This window comes from Phodopus roborovskii, unplaced genomic scaffold (assembly GCF_943737965.1).
Source record: "Phodopus roborovskii unplaced genomic scaffold, PHOROB, whole genome shotgun sequence".
Taxonomy (NCBI): domain Eukaryota; kingdom Metazoa; phylum Chordata; class Mammalia; order Rodentia; family Cricetidae; genus Phodopus; species Phodopus roborovskii.
In genome coordinates this window covers 6,949,949-6,967,851 of record NW_026125506.1, presented here as the reverse complement: position 1 = coordinate 6,967,851, position 17,903 = coordinate 6,949,949, and the positions used below count along the sequence as shown (strand labels likewise).

At 55.4% G+C, this 17,903-nt stretch overlaps 1 protein-coding gene across 1 annotated transcript in view; it reads right to left on the bottom strand.

Moving 5' to 3' along the window:
- Tesc (tescalcin) overlaps window positions 1-16,529 on the bottom strand; it is a 28,126-nt gene extending 11,597 nt beyond the window's left edge. Inside the window, exons 1-2 of the mRNA XM_051176526.1 lie at window positions 16,309-16,529; window positions 2,683-2,752 (exon numbers count right to left, since the gene is read on the bottom strand). Coding sequence (XP_051032483.1) covers window positions 2,683-2,752; window positions 16,309-16,366 — 128 coding nt within the window. The 5' untranslated portion in view covers window positions 16,367-16,529. The remainder of the gene's footprint in view (window positions 1-2,682; window positions 2,753-16,308) is intronic.
- Window positions 16,530-17,903: the final 1,374 nt, after the last annotated feature.

The following is a 17,903-nucleotide window of genomic DNA, read 5'->3' as shown; positions in this document are numbered from 1 at the left end:
GGATGTCTCCTTCCCAGGCAATGCTGGACACATTGTTTGGGGATGGGAGAAGACATCGGGGTTGACGGCTGAGTGGGATGGGCAGAGGGACAGCGTCCCAGACTCTGGGTAGAACTGTGCACTTTGGGATGGATCAGAAGCGAGAGAGAGACAGACACACACAGCACAAGGCAGCTCTGGGTGTGGGCAGAAGGGGGTCAGCAGAAGAGGAGGCCCACCCCGTCCACTATGAGTAAGGGGCAGCTAGAAAGGGGTGATGGACGGCTCGCCTTGGGGCACAAAGTAGATGGATGTGTGGCTGCAGTGTGCGGTGGCGTCTGGGCACACAAACATGCAGAAGCATCTGGAAAGGCTGGGGTGAGAGCCTCCCGATAGCCCGGCATCTGGAAGGCTGGGGTGAGAGCCTCCCCAATAGATAGCCCAGCATCTGGAAGGCTGGGGTGAGAGCCTCCTGATAGATAACCCAGCATCTGGAAGGCTGGGGTGAGAGCCTCCTGATAGATAGCCCGGCATCTGGAAGGCTGGGGTGAGAGCCTCCAGATAGATAGCCCGGCATCTGGAAGGCTGGGGTGAGAGCCTCCTGATAGATAGCCCGGCATCTGGAAGGCTGGGGTGAGAGCCTCCAGATAGATAGCCCGGCATCTGGAAGGCTGGGGTGAGAGCCTCCCCGATAGCCCAGCATCTGGGAAAGCTGGGGTGAGAGCCTCCCCTGATAGCCCAGCATCTGGGAAAGCTGGGGTGAGAGCCTCCCCGATAGATAGCCCAGCATCTGGAAGGCTGGGGTGAGAGCCTCCCGATAGCCCAGCTGGAGTCTACTGTCCCCACTATAGTCCTAGGAGCCCAACTGCTCACACCGCTTATGACACACAGTAGGTTTGCTTAGATGCCACGAACTCCTCAGGGAGTCCCTGCACACCTGCTGTGTGAGCACCGCGTGGGATGAGAAGGTGACAGAAGGTGACCAGTAACTATGTTAGGAGCCAAGGTTCTGCCTGCCTGTAGCATGGGGGTCCCTCAACACCCACTCAAACCTTACAGCTTGACTGACAGTCCCCCTCTGACCCCAAACTCACCTCTGTGCAGACAGGATGTCTGTGGTGCCCCCTCCCCCACAGGACTCAGGACTCCTACACCCTCCAAGCAGATCAACCAGACTGCTCCCAATCTCAGGTGGGCCGCACTAGCCCGGCCCATTTGCCAAATGCCTGGGAAGCAGCTGTGTGCATCTGCAAGCCTGTTGCTCACATTCAAGCTAAAGCCACAGCCTGCTTTACACAGAAGGCTGGCACTGGGGGTGTGCCGGGTGACTGGCCAAAGCACACAGTCAAGAGGTTTGTCTCCCAGGTTTCTTGCCTGCACCTCAATTCTGAAGAGATGGGGATTTGATCCAAAGCCTCTCACCAGGTAAGGCCGGGTCTGACCCCAAAGCCTACCCTATCTCAAGTCTAAGCAAGGCAAATAGTTTGTTTCTGGCCCCTGGTGATGGTAATTGGCTCCCAATCAGGTGCCTGAGCCTATAAGCCAGTGACAAGCCCGGGAACTTCATGGGGCGCCCAGGTTTCTCCTCTGGGCTTACAGGGCCGGACAGCTAGCTGCTCTGCACAGGTCAACCCTGTCTTTGATGGAGTGTGGAGCAAATTAAATTGAGACCAGAGGCCACAGACCCACGAGACCATGGGAACCTTCTGGGCGCCACTCTAAGTTAATAATGTGCCTTTGTGTGGGAAGCAAGAAGACGTGCATGAGCACACGGCTCCCTCGGGGGGGGGGGGGGGGGGGGAACCAAGCCATCTAGGAAGAAGCAAGCTTTCCCAAGGCTTGCATCAGGGTTTCGATGACGTCACCTGGAGACCCACGCATAATTTAAAACACTATCTGCTAGAAAGTTTGTGACAGAAGTCTGTTCATGTAGTAGGGTCTGTGGCTCCCACCTGTCTGTCACTCCAGCTTTTGAGCAGGCAGGGGGATAGCAAGGCCAGCCTGGGCTACAGACAGAGTCCAAGGCCAGCCTGGGCTAGAGAGTGAATTCAAGGCCAGCCTGGGGAATTTAATGTGACCCAGCAAAGGGGGGGGGGGCGGAGGAAACAAAGAGGCTGGGTTATAGACCAGGGTGAAGTGGCTGCCTAGCAGGTGTGGGGCAGGGCTCACCTCCAGTACCAAAACCAAAGGGATGAGGCCACAGGGGAGGCATCAGCTTCCCTAACAGAAGTGGACCCCGCCACCCATCTTGTCCAAGACTGGAATGTCACTGTGGAATTAAAGTCTAGAGATAGGCGATGCCAGCACCCAGCACCCCAGGGAACACAGTTCTATCAGTTGGCTCTCTCACTCCAGCCCTGGAGAGCATCTGGCAGGTGATCCGTGTGTGTGTGTGTGTGTGTGTGTGTGTGTGTGCGCGCGCGTGCGCGTGTGTGTTGGGGGTGGGGGCTTCAGGACAGGTTCTGATCACTCCCCTCCCTGGCTTCCCCCACAGGTATGATCCTGTAAGAAACAGAAAGGGCCCCTTCTCCCCGCCAGCCACTGTTTATCTTAGAAAGACCCAGGAGAATCCAAGCAACAGGCTTGCTTCAGAAATTGGGACGGCTCTGGAAGCCAGCCAGCACAGAGCCACATGTACCCTGGGAAAGAGAAGAGACAGCAGGCAGAAAATAAGGGCAAGCCCAGCCAGGCTAAGCATCTCACCGAATGGTGGGCTGGTCCCCGCTCAGCTGTGTGAACCTCCGGTGCAGTTGCTCGATCTGGTCTGAGGAGACTGAGGAGGGGGGAGGGGAAATGGGAGGGGAAGGAGGGAGAGAGAGAGAGAGAGAGAGAGAGAGAGATCACGGACATTGAACTTGAGGTGGTCGGAGGCTACATGCAGTATCCTTTGGTTTCCTCCTCGCTTGGCCTCTGCCATCACTCTTGTGACATTGTGACATCTCCCTTGACCACACTGAGCCATGACTGAGGCATATATACAAGAGCCTCCCTTTCTGCCTGCTGGGGCAGCTCTGGGGTCATCATCCACTCCTTTAGCAAGACGGTGGCTATTTATGGGTGCTAGCCCCTGAAGGTGGGCCAGACCGGCCACTCGCCAAGTGGTGTCCCCCTGCCACTGTGAAAGAGGAGCTTGTGCCTGCCCGTTTGCCCACCCCACCACACCCCACGATCTGTCCCCTATCTACCCGTGGGGCTTGTCTTGCCTGGGAGAAGACAAGGTGGGCAGAGCAGAAAGAGAAGGGAAGTAGGCCTGGAAGGGAGAGAGAGTCTCCAAGATACGCAACGCCGCTGGTGTGGAGTGGCGAGTGACCAAGCGGTTCCATACCGTCACCTCTGGCTTTACTCTTGCTGCCTGGTACTCAGAAGGCTGAAGACAGCAGCACTAGGCAATTGGGAGATCTGGGATACAGTCCAAACATGCCCTTCCCCATGGGACGTCACCTAGTACCCCCAGATGTTTGATGCTCAGAGCCTTCAAGTACTCCTGGGGACCACGTCCAGTTCAGGCCAAACTTGCCAATGCAGTGACTGGGTTGAGGACCTGCCATCCCCACCTGCAATCACCTCATCTCCCCGCGCCGCCCCACCTGTCATTCTAGAAGCTGTGAATACCTGACTGAGGACTAATGCCCACCCCGCTTGAGTCTTCTCCTCCTCCACCTCAGGCTCAAGACTCGGTTTATTCAAGAACCAACACAGGGCTCTCAAGCATCCCTAGCAGCTGCCGCTCACCAGGGAAGATCAGGGAAAGCTGCCAACCTGGGCCAAGCACCGCTTCAGAGATTAGCTCATCCATCCCACACAGTACAGACAGGCAGGGCTGCATCCCTGCACGGCACATGTAGTCATGCGGATGGGGAAGGCTGAACAATGGGGAAGGCTGTTATCCAGGGGCAACAGCTAGGGAAAACTAAAGCCACGGACAGGACGGGCAAGACAGTGAGCAAGATGACCAGGGTCCTGCACCCAGTAGGTACAAACAGACGAGGATGAACAGAGCATGCTTGCAGTCTTGTGGATCATTGTGAACTGGAAGCCACCCATGGCAAAGACAGCCGAAGTACATACAGAACGGCGATGCAGCCAACGGATGAGTGGTATACAGTAGTGAAACGGGCACCATATGGAACACAGACCCGAAGGCATGAAAAGGCACGCGCTTCACGATTTCACCTCATTCTTGGCACAGACAACACTTGTCTACAGTGTTGGCCGTCAGGGCAGTGGCTGCCCCCCCACACACACCCCAGGTGACAGTGATGTGAACAAGTGTGAGGAGGGCAGGGGGCAGAGAACATTCTACATCTTGATGTAGGCACAAGATACACAGTGGTCCCCTTGGAAGGCGTAGAGCTTCATGTTTTGATAGGGTCTCGAGTAGCCCAGGCTAGCCTTAAATTGACTATGTAGCAAAAGATGAGCTTGAATTCCTGATCCGCCTGCCTCCACTTCTTGAGCACAGGGATTACACGTGTGTGCTGAAACACCCAAGGTATTAGGAGCTGGGAACAGAACCCAGCTCTCTGGTGCTTCAGGTGAGTGCCCTAACCATTGAGCTACACTCCCAGACCAAGGGCATAAGGCTTTCGGGTCCCTGTGATTCAAACAACTTTACCCACCAACTTCAGAAACGCCCCTGGGGAGGAACTGGTCCTGAAAGTAAGAATCCAACAGGTGCAGAGAGCATGGGCACTCACTCATCTGTGTCCCTGTCACGGCCCAGCAGCCCCCACGGCCCAGCAGCCCCCACGGCCCAGCAGCCAGCCCCCACAGAAACACTTGGGAAGGATGGGAAGTGTTCCCAATCTGGGACTGCTTTCAAAACGTCTTCCTGCATCAAAAATCTGGAGTTGTTACGTCTTTCATTATGGTCTGTGGCTGGATTGGGTCCCCAGGCTAAGCCTGAAGTGTGCCCAAGCAATCCTCCTGCCTCAGCCTCCAGAGAAGCTACAACTAGAAATCCTGTTGCATTTCGAGCCATCTCTTCAGTGAGGCTACTGGAAAGTGTAGAACTGGGTTATACCACAATTACTAGAAAACTCAGGCTTATTCTGCCTTGTGTGACGTCTGTATGAGATGATGGTACACACCCTTCCAATCAGCAACCCAATCCCTAGAACAAACCCGTGGAGTAAGTAGTGTACAGAGGTGGTCACCGGAAGCTTGCCTGCCTAGTAATAAAAATAACCACACCATGGGGAAAATGCCAAGCCCCAGGAAAACACAATTTTCTGGGGACATCCTTGAGTTGGAACGTCACACAGCCTTACAAACGTACTTGAGACAGAGTCTTATGTATCCCAGGCTGGCCCTGAACGCTCTGTGTAGTTGAGGATAATCCTCCTGCTTCCACTGCCCAAGTGCTGGGACTACAGGCATGCACGGCCACACCTGGCTTGTGTGTTATGTGAACCTAGGGCTTCGTGCACGCTAAGCAAGCACTCTATGAACTGAGCACATCTCCAGCCCATGAAAAACCATTTTGAAGTAGTGAGAAATCAGTATTTAATGTCCCCGGCATGTCATCAAGGGGACAATCCAACCAGTCAAGATCACATGTGCTGTGAAGTTCACGCTGAAGGCACGTGATCACAAGGGACAAAACAAGCAACGACTGGGACTGGGCGCTTGTCTTTGGCTCGCCTATGCTCTCTAGTTTCGCTCCGTGTAGTGCGTAGGCATCAGCCATAACATTTCCCAGCACAGGGCACAGTCCATACGGGACAGCAGACATTCTCAAAAATATTAACGAATCATCCTTGGCTCGGTGCCATGGTCTGTGCACATGTGATCTCATGAAGGACACACGCCCCCTTCCCTTTCTCCCTTTCTGGAAGACTGTCATGAAGCCCAGGCTAGCCTCCAACTCACTTATACAGCCAAAGATAGCCTTGAGCTCTGATCATCTTTGCCTGTGTTGGGAGACTGAACTCAGGGCTTCAGGCATGCTAGGGAAACACTCTACCAGAGTCATAACTCCAGCTCTTTCAGCCTATGCTATTTGTTTGTTTGGGATGGGGTCTTCCTATGTAGCTCTGGCTGTCCTAGAACTCACTGTGTAGGCCAGGATGGCCTCAAAGTCACAGAGATCCACCTACCCCTGCCTCCCAGGTGCTAGGGTCAAAGGCTTAACTGTCATGCCTCTACTTCTGACAAGCATAAGTTGTAAATTGTTCTCTCTGGGATTTCTAATAACCAGTGACCCACATCCAGATGAAATTAATTTTCTTTAGTCCACAATACCTAAAGTACTACTGTGTCAACATGTAACCCACATAAAGTGGTAAGTCCTTAGAAGGCCGTGTGAATTCTGCATCTCACATCTCACTGGGAAGAAAGTGATGGGAAAGCTGTTTCCAGCCCTGGGGAAGGGGCAGGGGGGATGTTTAATGGGGGTCCATGCAGCCTGAGACATGAGGCATGGGAGGGCATGGTGACAAAGGACATGGCAATAGCTTTGAAGAGACTGGGACCCAGGACTCCTGGGAAGGTGAAGGCAGTGGAGATATGGCAGGGTGGGCTGTACTGGCTTCATCCATTAGTGATGGGAGATGTCATTCTGTAGAGATGTTTCTCTTACTGGTTAATGAGTAAAGCACTGTTGGCCAATGGGAAAGGAAGATAGGCAGGACTAGGAGACAAGGAGGATTCGAGGAGGTAGTAGGGAGGAGTCAGCATTGTTTTGCCTCCTCCTCTGAGAGAACAATGACACCTCCCACCTCCTAGGAGGTGGCTCCCATGGTGACTTGCCATCCTAGTCACAAATGCTATGCACAGCTCTGCAAGGTGAAAACAGCCATGTCTCCTGAGGATGACAGACTATATGAAAGACAGGAAATCCTCCTGCAAAAACCTGTTCTCAATCGAGAGAGAGGCTGTTGTGACCCTCACTGGTGCGGTGGGACAGGCTGTCTCACATGCCTGTACGTCAGGCACCCAGCCAGGTGATTCCATGAAAGTGGAACATTGACTCTTGCTGGACAAGGTCAGGAGGAGAGGGTGAAGTTGGCTAACAGGTGATGCAGGGTTTAATTGGAGGAGATGGAATGTTCTGGTAATTAAGATTTACAACACTAAATGCACAGAGCCCAACCAAGATGCCCACTTCACAGCAGTTGAAGTGTGTGTGTGTGTGTGTGCGCGCGCGCGCGAATATGTTCATGTATGTGTGTGCTTATGAAGGGGGTGAGGTCAATACCTGCTGTCTTCCTGTCACTCTGTTTCTTGAGCTGGTGTCTCTCACTGTACCTCAGCTCAGATTCAGACCAAACCCCCAGTGAGCCCCAGGGCTCCTCCCTTCTCTGCCTCCCCAGCCCTGGGATTGGATGTATGTTATTACTTTTTACATGGGTGCAAGGGACCGAACTCTGCTCCTTATGCTCACGGGGAACTTTACCAACTGAGCCATCTCCCCAGTCCTAAAATGGTAAATTTTATGTCACATGAACTTTGGCCCTAATTGAAAAAAAAATCAGTGTCTACTTAGCTTCAAATCTGGATGGAGAAGCAGCCTTCAGCGTGGCTGTGACTGCCTTGCCTGGGCCCTGAGCCACTCCAGGCTCCAAGACTGCTCTGCTGCCTCTGGGCTCCACAGGGAGGCCACCTGGGGCTCCAGACACAGCAGTGACTAATGCAGGACTGGGGAGGGAGGGAGGGAGGGAGGGAGCCTTGCAGGGGATCCTGTACCAGCTGCCCTCTCTAGTGGACACCATCCTCCACCTGCCAGCGCCTTGGCAGCCACACCCACCATATTGCCATGAACTTTAAATCCTACTGATGCACCTGGCCTTCTGAAGCGGTCTTTCAAATCCAATGAGGGAGAGGGAGGCAGGGAACACAGACCCTCAGGTCCCTGTCTCCAAGACTTCAGCCCACATCAGCACAGAGCACTCCTGAGAGGGGTAAACACGATGGGCGGGCTGCTTTCTCTCTGCCACACACCCTGCAACTCTGCGCAAAGGAGACAGTGCAGAGAGCTGCAGAGTCGGAGAGCATGGCTCTACAGTTGGGATACGCCTGGCCGCCCTTCTCCAGCCCTACTTGGCTCTTTACCGTTCGTTTGCCTTGTAGCAGGGGTAAGGGGAGTGACAGCCTGACTCAGAGGCAGGAGCTGAGCCAGGGCTGGGCAGGCGAAGGCTAGGCTCTTCTAACAGTGGGGGGGGGCACAGCACGCCCACTTCCCTGCTCAGCAGGCAGGATCAGAGAGGCAGCGTGGCTCACCGAGGGTCACACAGCTCAGAGCAGCAGAGGTAGCCGCGTGCTGTGCTCTGTTCGAATTAGAGTGAAGCCTTACAGAAGGGTGGGCAGTCTCCAGCCAAGAAGGCATTCAGAGCGCGGGTACGGTGGGGTGGTGCCGGGTGCGCGGTACCCACGAGACAGCGCAACCCTGCTTTCAGAACCATCTCGCTCCGCTGTTTGTTCCCGGTTTTTCTTAAATTATCCCATCCACCTTTCGCCCCTGGGCTTTTTCCTTTTCTTACTTCTGTGTGTCTGACCTTCATTCACTCTTACTCTGTGGCTGGCTGGGTCCTGATGGCCTCCTCTCCTTATCTCTTCTTTCCTCAGATTTCTCCTTTTGTTATTATCTCTGCCTGCCAGCTCTCCTGCCTTGCTATTGGCAGTTCAGCTGCTAATCAGACCAGTCGGGTGTTTTAGGCAGGCAAAGTAACACAGCTTCACAGAGTTAACCAAATGCAACGCATCTGTGCGTCATCGAACAAATGTTCCGCAGCATAAACAACAGTAACACACCTTAAAGTAAAATTCTCCAACAGTCTGAAAACACTTTGCATGTAAACTTCTCAACGTCGGGCTAAGCTTCCTCTCTCCCTCCCTCCCCCCAGCAGAGGTAGTGCCCCAGTTGGCAGAAGCATTACTTTCTGACCCATCTGATATGGATGGCTACCGTTTACATTTCAGTGTTTTGTGGGGCCCTGGTTTAAGCTAAGACCGGGCATTTATAATAAAGTAAGATTCCATATGCGGTTTATATGGGAGCTGGGCAGTGGGCCCCACAAAGAGTCAAGAGGAAAAACAACAGGCAACATCAGACCTCTGGAACCCCGAGGCCCTCAGCACAGCGGCCCTGGCAGAAGATGGACCCAGAATCAAGTCAAACCACACAAGCAATGGACTGAAGTAGGATACTCAAACTTTACAGCACGAACCTATAAGCAACTTGTAATTAGAATTTAAGTTTTGCCAGGCAATGGCCGAACGCGCCTTTGTGGGAGGTGTACACCTTTAATCCCAGCACTTGGCACTTGGGAGGTAGAGGCAGGCAAGATCTCTGTGAGCTCGAGGTCATGTTGGTCTATAGAGTGTGATTACACAGAGAATGAGCATCTCAGTCAGGTTTTCTAATGTGATAAAACACCATAACCAAAGCAACGCAGGGAGGAAAGGGTTTATTTGACTCACACTTCCACTCCACAGTCCATCATCGAAGGAGTCAGGACAGGAACTCAGCAGAGCAAGAACCTGGAGGCAGGATGATGCAGAGGCCATGGAGGGCGCTGCTCACTGGCTTGTTCCCCATGGCTTGCTCAGCCTGCTTTCTTCTAGGACCCAGCCAAGACCACCAGTCCAGGGATGGCCCCACCCACATCAGTCACTAATTTAGAAAATGCCCCACAGCTGGGTCTTAGGCAGGCATTTCCTCAGCTGAGGTGAGGCTCCCTCCTCAGAGGACTCTACCTTGTGCCAAGTTGACCTAAAATTAGCCAGCACAAAGGGTAAAGGCTGCAACCTTGCTGGAGCGAGAACTAGTGAATTGAAGATCAAACCTAAGAAAATGAACACGAATGTGGTTCAGAGCGATGGGAGACAACAAGAAGGTCCAACATATTTGTAACACAAACCACTGAGGGGCAGGATCACCAGGAGACAATATGTTTGTCTTAGAAAGGTATGAGTCTTCTTTGGAATGAAATGGCATAAACCATTCACAGGTAAGATCACAAATAAAGCACCAACCCGGGGGCTGGAGAGATGGCTCAGCAGTTAACAGCACTGGCTACTCTTTCAGAGGACCTGGGTTCAATTCCCAGCAACTATGTAACAGCTCCTAACTGTCTTTAACTCCAGTTCCAGGGGATCTGACACCTTCACACCAGGGCACATAAAATAAAGTTAAATTACCTTTTAAAAAAGTGTGTGGCACCCAGACAGTTGGCAGAATTAGACAACAACAACACCAACAAAACCAACACAAATTTCAAAACAGAGGAAAAGTAGGTTTCAATAACAAAAAGCCATTAGACAAAACGTAATTTATCAATAGTAACCCAAAACAGACCGTACATTTTATACCCAGCTCAATGTGCATTCATAGACACCAGCAAAAGAGAGTTCAGTTTATCACTCACAGACTCTTGCTCAGAAATCTATGGGGAAGATGTACTAAACAAGGAGGAAGATTCATAATGAGCAGTGTCTGAAAAAAATAAGTGTTTGCCCAATAGGATAATTGACCGGTTTATAGGTAAACTTCAAAAGTAAAAACACATAGCCAGACAAGATTAAGCATAAAGGCAGAGGTGACTGTTCCTTTTAGGCAACTCCAAGACGGGAGATAAGGAAATCATGGAATGTGGATTTAAAAATTGCCACAAAGGGCCAGCAAGATGGCTCAGAGAACAAGAACAAAGGCTCTTGTGGTCCAGCCTGTGCTGTGGGGTGTCCTCTCTCTCTCTCTCTCTCTCTCTCTCTCTCTCTCTCTCTCTCTCTTTCTGACACACACACACAATTTAAAAACTCTTTTACACTGGATTCTGTGGCCAGCTTCAAAAGCCCTGGACTGTGTATGTTTCAGGTTTTGCTTTGTTACGGATGAAGTATCTTGGGGATGGGACCCCAGTCAAAATACAAAAGTGACCTTATATAATATTTTGGTTTGTTTCCAGGCAGGGTCACATGTATCTTGGGGCTGGCCTCAGACTCTGTAGCTGAGGGTGAGCCTGGACTTCTGATCTTCCTGCCTTCACCGCTCAAGTCCTGGCACCACCACACTGGTCTTATTTGGTGCTGGGTTATGGACCAACAATTAGCTCTGTGCACGCTAAGCAGGCACACTATGGACTGAGATGCTGTATACCATTTTTAAGGCATCCATTTTGTTTTATTTTTGTGGTGATGGGGATTGAACCAAACGCCTCCCATGTTAGGGATGTGCCCTAACATGGCATTCCCTCTGATTTCCCCTGCACGTGTCTTGACTGCACCAGTCACGGGAGGTCAGGGAGGAATTTTCCACGTGGAGTGTCACAGCTTCGTTTGAGATGGGTGTTCCGCCCATGCTTGCAGGGACCCCTCTTCCAGCTGTGGCACTTGGGGTGGGATATTCTCCACAAAGGGGGCTGGAGGCACAGCCAGGCTCCTTTCAACAGGGCTCGGGTTTAGAAGCAATGCTCCCTCCAGCTGCCTGCCCTCCCTTTTAGAGGACCTCAGGTCCCAGCATGACCTCACACACTTCCTGTTACCTCCCAAGGTGAGTGGAAGGCCACTCCTGACAGCCCTTCCGTCTGGAAAGGTCACACCACAGAGACAACAAAGGACCTTTCTGTCCTAGTGCATAAGGTAATCGCTGCCACCAACGGAAATGCCCAGTTGACCTTCTGGCTCTATGAATAATTAAGGCGGAGCAAGTGACAGGCTGGCTGGGGGACGGCTCCTCCCTTGGGCCTTGGCCCCCACCTTCTTCCTAGAGCAATGGGACCTTCACAGGTGCAAAGACTCCATGTCAGTCCGTTAGCTTAAGGTACCAGGGACCCAACTGCTTCGGGGACATAGGAGCCCCCATCCCGAGTACATGGCTCTGGTCTGTCATCCAGCTGTCTGTGTACCTGAGCTCTGACGTGTTAAGTCTGGGGAAGGGGAGGCATTAGCTCAAAACAAAATACCGGGAGCCCGTGTGTGTGTGTGTGTGTGTGTGTGTGTGTGTGTGTGTGTGCGTGCGTGTGCGCGCGCGCACGCGCGCGTGTGCTTCAGGAAGCTTGTTACTGCAGGTCCCCAAGCTGGCAGGTCCTGCTACTGCCGCCTGATCTCCCACAGACAACACAAGTTTGTCTTAGGAACAGGTGTAAGCCACCCTGGAAGCCCTTAGGGGACAGGGAGGTGGCTCCCAGTCCAATCTGACTGCCTGCAAGCATGCAAGTTCTAAAACATTCCATCACCCACAACCCACCCTGTCATCCCTGAAGCCCAGTGGAACTCAATATACCAGTGCGTGGCTGTAACACACACCCCAACCTCTTCTGGCATGCTAGGGACCCTTGGGCTGCAGGCTCTGCCCTTTACCTGTGGTTGGGCTGTCCTCTGTCTGTCTGTCTCTTCTCTCCTTACTCTCTCTGCATTTAAACCTCACTAGAGGGCCTGCTTTGGGTTCCAGTTCAGCATCCAGGGCAGTCACTTTCTGAGCTAAACCTCTGTTGTCTGTAAACTGGCTGTGAGGAGGATTCCTCCCTCAGTGAACTTTTAAAGAAAGATGGCTGACTTCAGCGCCTGGCAAGTAGATGCTGGGTGGTGGTGGTGCACGCCTTTAATCCCAGCACTCTGGAGGCAGAGACAGGCTGGTCTCTGTGAATTCCAGGCCAGCCTGGTCTACAGAGCCAGTTCCAGGCCAGCCAGGGCTACACAGAGGAACCCTGTCTCAAATAAATAAATAAATAAATAAATAAATAAATAAATAAGAATTGTTTTAATCCCCTCCCCTTCTTTTTGTAGAGACAAGGTCTCTGTTTAGCCCAGGCTAGCCAAAACTCTTTCAGCCTTCTGCTGGGATGCCAACAGGTGTATGCCACCAGGCACAAGTGGCTTCTAATGTCCCTGTATTGAGAAGAACTAGAGAGCCACGGGTTAGCCCCCTCTTTCGTGGGGCTCCCAGGGTCCCATGCCACTGCTGGGAAAGTGGCTTTGGCTGGTCACTCTCATGCCTTCCTGGATGGCTGTCAGCTCCGCCCCCTGGCAGCTTCCCTCCCACCTCCCCCCACTCCCCTACCTCAAGCCCTCGAGCTTCTGAGGGGCAGAGAACCCACCCGTCTCACACCCTCATCCAGGACCTGCATGAGGGACAACAGGCAGAGGTCACTCCCAGACTATGATGCAGACCTGAGAGACGAGGCAGGAGGGTTCTTTCCCACCCTCCTCCTGGTCCATCAGGAGGCCTGGGGCAGGGACCGCTGTAGCGGGAGCACCCAAGGCCGCCCAGCTCAGCATCCCCCAGGGTCATGGCCCTGGCCTGATGTCCCTCCCGGATGGGAAGACCAGCTGAAGTCTCTGGCTGCTGCTCTGGAACAGCCTAGGTGGGTGCTGGCTGGGGGTCAAAGGGAAGCCTGAGCCATGAGTCAGTCGGGAAGCTCTCTGTGCGGAGGGAGGGGACTTGCTAACCCTGTGCAGGCAGAGACGCTCTCTGTGAGAGCCCATTATCCACAGGTGCCTCGTGGCTGGCGTGGACAAGGCCTGTGGGGGGAGGCGGCCCTCGGCTCAGAGATGCTTTCTGGGTTATGAAGGGCTCAGTGACACTCCCGTCCCCATGTGAGCCTTGTGCGGTCTCACCGCCAAGCAGCCACTCTGTGGACAATGGGAGCACACTGACAGCCATTTTTTTAGGGGAGGCAGGTGATGGTGCTGGGAGGAACCCAAGAACTAAGGGAGGGTCAGGTCTGAGTGTGTCCACCGAGACCGCAAGAGAGCCGCCAGTTTTCTGAAAGGGAGCAATGGCTCCGAGACCCCTAAACAGTAGCAGGGACTTTGTCCCGAGACAGAGTAGGGTGAGAAGATCTGAACCCTGAACCCAGGAGGAAGTGGTAGAATCATTCTCTCCCCATACACAGAAAAACGGTGCCCAAGATGGTGTACAGCCGACTGACAGCCGGGAGGTTTGTGCAAAGGTCCTGGGGTGAGGGAGGGAAGGAAAAGCAACCCGCCCTGGGCAGCCAGTTCCTACCCTGGAGGTCAGTGAACACAGAACACATAGTGGGGGCCTGGGACATGTCCCCAAAGTGCTCCCCTTCCAGCCTTAATCTCACTGAGCCCCACCCCTCCTCAGGTCGACACGCCCACTGCAAAGTGAGGCCCAGAGAGGCAGTGACTGGTGAAGGCCACACAGCAGGGATAAAGGGGCCAACACTTAGCTCAATGTGGCTCTGAGGGCTGGGCAGCACCTCTAAGGCAGGCACTATTGCTACACCCATCTGACAGTAGGGGAAGCTGAGGCACGGGAAGCATAAGGGACCCCTGAAGTCGGGCTGCACTCTGCTATGTCACTGGCCACTCTCACCGACACGGCCATTTGCCTCCTGCCACAGGGCTGTGGCACCTGGCTCTCCAATGTTCCTGTCACTGTCAAGGACTTGCTCCTTAGTTACCTGTTCACCCCTTCCCCGCCCCTCCCCTCTGTCCCTTGTTCCTGGAAACATCACACCTATGGGGCAGGTCTGTGTGCTGTGCTCAGGAATATTGGCCTCTCTGGGTCACCACCACCTCCTCCAAAATCCTCAAAAACCCGGGTCCCGTAAGGATTTGCCAAGTGGGTGAAAAGTGCCACTTTCAAGGCCTGTGGGACTCCAGGAAGCACTGTCCCCAGGGTGTAACCTCAGGTCCCCCACCTCAGCCTCCTCTGGACTTGAGTTCCGAGCCCAGGCAGCAAGAGAAGCCACCCCAGCTTGAGCACAGCATCTGTCACCGTGGGAGGTTGAGCCCAGGAAACTGACAAGGCTCCCAGCATGCTCTGCGGCCCATCACTGTCAAACCCACAGCCCACTGGAATTCCCGAGAAAGCCCTGGGTGCCGTCCCCGTGGGAGCTCAACCTGCACCAGCTGGGGCAGCAACTGGCAATTGGTCAAACTGAGTCAGGAGTGGGCGGGGCCTCCTGCAGGCTTCCATCATGTTACCTGGGCCTCAGGGGTCATGCGTTGATAAAACTTTTGGTTTGCAGTCAGTAAAATGAATTCAGAGAGAAAAAAAAATACAAAAGTGGGGCTGAAGGGGGGGACGATGCCCTGCAGTCCCAGAGCTGGGGAGACGAAGGCCTTGAGGGTCCAAGCTCACAGCAGTGCACGCAGCATGCATGCATGCCCACTTGCACACAATGTGCACTCAGTTCTGCTTACACATTGCACGCATGCACACGCACACACTTGCACACACGCTTGCCTTGCACACATTTCCTGTTTGCACCACACACTCATGCTTGCCTTGCATAAAGGTGCACACACTCTGGCTTTCACATACTCCTGGCTTGCACTCACTCCCATTTGCACACTTTTCCCGGCTTGCACACATTCCCCCTGCCTTGCACAGTGTGCACACTCCCGACAGCGCTCCCACGGTCCGCTCTTGCTGGGAGCGGACCGCTGGGCTGTCGCCCTTAGCGAGTTATGTAAACAACTCTCTAGTCGGATCCACTTCACACTTGGGCTTACTCTGTGCGCGGGTGTAGACACTGGGCACTTTGGGACTTTCTATGACTTCACCGGGCTCTGGGGAAGCGGGTGGCAGCGGGGGTCCCCTCTCGGGTGGCTGCTGACTGGCTGCTCTCAACTCAGCAGCTGCCTCCAGCCGCAGCTCCTGGGGTTCGGAGCACCCACGGGGCACCAGCCTCCTATTCCACAGAAGGGGCAAACTGAGACTCAGAGACCTAAACTGACTGGCCGAAGGTCACACCGCCTTGGACGGGCTAGCACCGGCTTTGTCCGGTCAGCACCTGCCCACTCTTACCCAGGTTCGGGTTCGCGCACCACTTCCGAGCCCAGGGTCAAGCGCGGAGCGGACGGGCGCCTCCTCACCCTCGCCCCGCCCGGACTCTGCGGCCCCGGGTGTGCGAGCCAGCTCGGAAGACGCGGGGCTCGGTGCCCAAGCCTGCAGCGCGGTGGGGCGGGAGGCAGGAGGGTGACCCCCGCCTGAGGTCACCGCGGGCCGCGCGGCTCCTCCGGGTCCCGCCACTTCCAAACTTTCCGCCCAGCGCATCGCCAGCCGCAGACTTGCGGGTGCGGCGCGCGCTCAGCGCTCTCCGGGGCTGCCGGGCGCCGGCTCTCGCAGCCGGGGCCACCTGCCCGGCTCCGCCCTGCCCTCCGCCTTGGCCCGGGGATGCACACGGCTCGTGGCATCCCGGGCCACCACCCCGCCCCCGCCCCCGCCCGGGGTCCCCCCCAGCCCCTCTCGGCAGCATCGCCCGCACAGCAGCGTGCGGGAACCCACGGGAAGCTGCCGGAGAGCGAGGCACAGAGAGGGCCAGCCACTAGCCCAAGGTCACACAGCGCGGCGACGCGAAGCGGGGGCATGCAGGCGACGGTCCCCGCGCGGGTGGCGGGCCATCGTTCGGTACTCACAGCCGGTCTTGCCCTCGAGCTCCCGCACCTCCTCGGACGCGGAGTGGGCAGCGCCCATGGTGCGCGGCGGGGCTCGGGGGCGCCCCTCGAAGGGAGGCCGGAGACTGCCTGGGCTGCGCTCGGCTCGAGCCGGGTGGGGACGCGGGGACAGCGGCGCGGAGCCGGTTCCGCGTGGGGCCGCGCGCGGCCTCTTATAGCGGCGGGCGGGCTGAGCGGCGCGGTCCTAGCGCTAGCCGGCTTCACACGCTGCCGCGAGGGCTGTGCCTGCGGGAGCGGAACGGAACTCGATCATGCCCCTGCCGCAGCCCCACGGGGTGGGGTTGCGGACAGTGAGACCCGCACCCCACCGCCCACACTCCGCGGATCCTGCAGGATAGAGGAGAGCGTGCGTGTGAGCCCTGCCTGAAGCCGCCCTTCCCCCCCCCCCCCGCTCCCTGCAGCCAGGTGGGCGCGGGGAGGAGGGCGAGCGCCCGCAGGTGGCCGCTGAGTGGAGCAGGCGGGACCCGTGGGACCGGTGAGCTAGGCGGTCCTGACTGGCCAGTCCTGCTGCTGCTCTAACCACCATCGCTCCACCTCCAACGAGGGGCGCGGTGAGATGCTCTCGGAAGGACGCTGCGCAAGGCCCCGGGGCTGGGATCCCTTGGGATCGTGTCCAGTCGATGAGGGAGGAGCCGGGAGGAATTCAACGTCAAGGCTGCCCTGCCCTGAGGGACCCTGGCCATGCTCTGCCCAGCTTGGTGACACCCAGACAGGCCCAGCCGCCAACAGTCTGTCCTGGCTGGAAGTGCAGGGGTCCCCAAGATCTTTCATGGACCCAGCTCCCTGGCAGCTCTTGCAGCGACAGAGAGCTTGGCAGAGCCAGAAAAACCGGCCCCACCACCGAAAACCATTACAGTCCACTTTGCGTCCCCGGGGAGCTGGTCAATCGCTGAAAGTCCTCCCTAAGGGTCCTCCCGGAGGTCTCCTCCGCCTCCCCCTCAGCTGCCCAGGGCTCCCTGAGACCCCTCCAAGCTTGCCTGTGGGGCATCGCTGCTGACTTGGCTCGGCTGACTCTGGGGGATTGTGGCTCTAAGAATCCAAAACTCCAGACAGACCTTTGTCGGGGGGAGGGGTGTGGAGGATCGGAAAGGGCTTCCGGAATCCCAGAAATGTTGGGGCTCCTAAAACATGCCATGACCTATGCTTACTGCAAACTTAGTTGCGCCTCTGGATTCTTGTTGGAGCTTCCTGTCGGCGAGGATCTGCATTCTCAGGGTCGTGGCCCCCCATTGCCCAGTACCCCCACATTCCCAGTACCCCTAGATGGCTGCTCAATCCTTCTGCCTAGACATCCTCGGAGAGGCCTTCTGAGGGGGTTCCCCTATTTTCCCAGCTGCTGCCAAGCAAGCCACCAGCCACCTAGAGGAAGGCTGGGGTGTGGTCGCCAAGGAGAGCTCGCCCTTCCCCCCAGGGCAGCGGTCCACAGGAGACAGGAGAGGGGGTGGGTGTTTTGTTCACTCATTTTAGTGCACGTTTGCTGGTGGCCTACTATGTTTGGGGTCCTAACTAGGTTTTAAGGTGAAAATAGGGATACATCGCCTTCACTCCAGACGGAC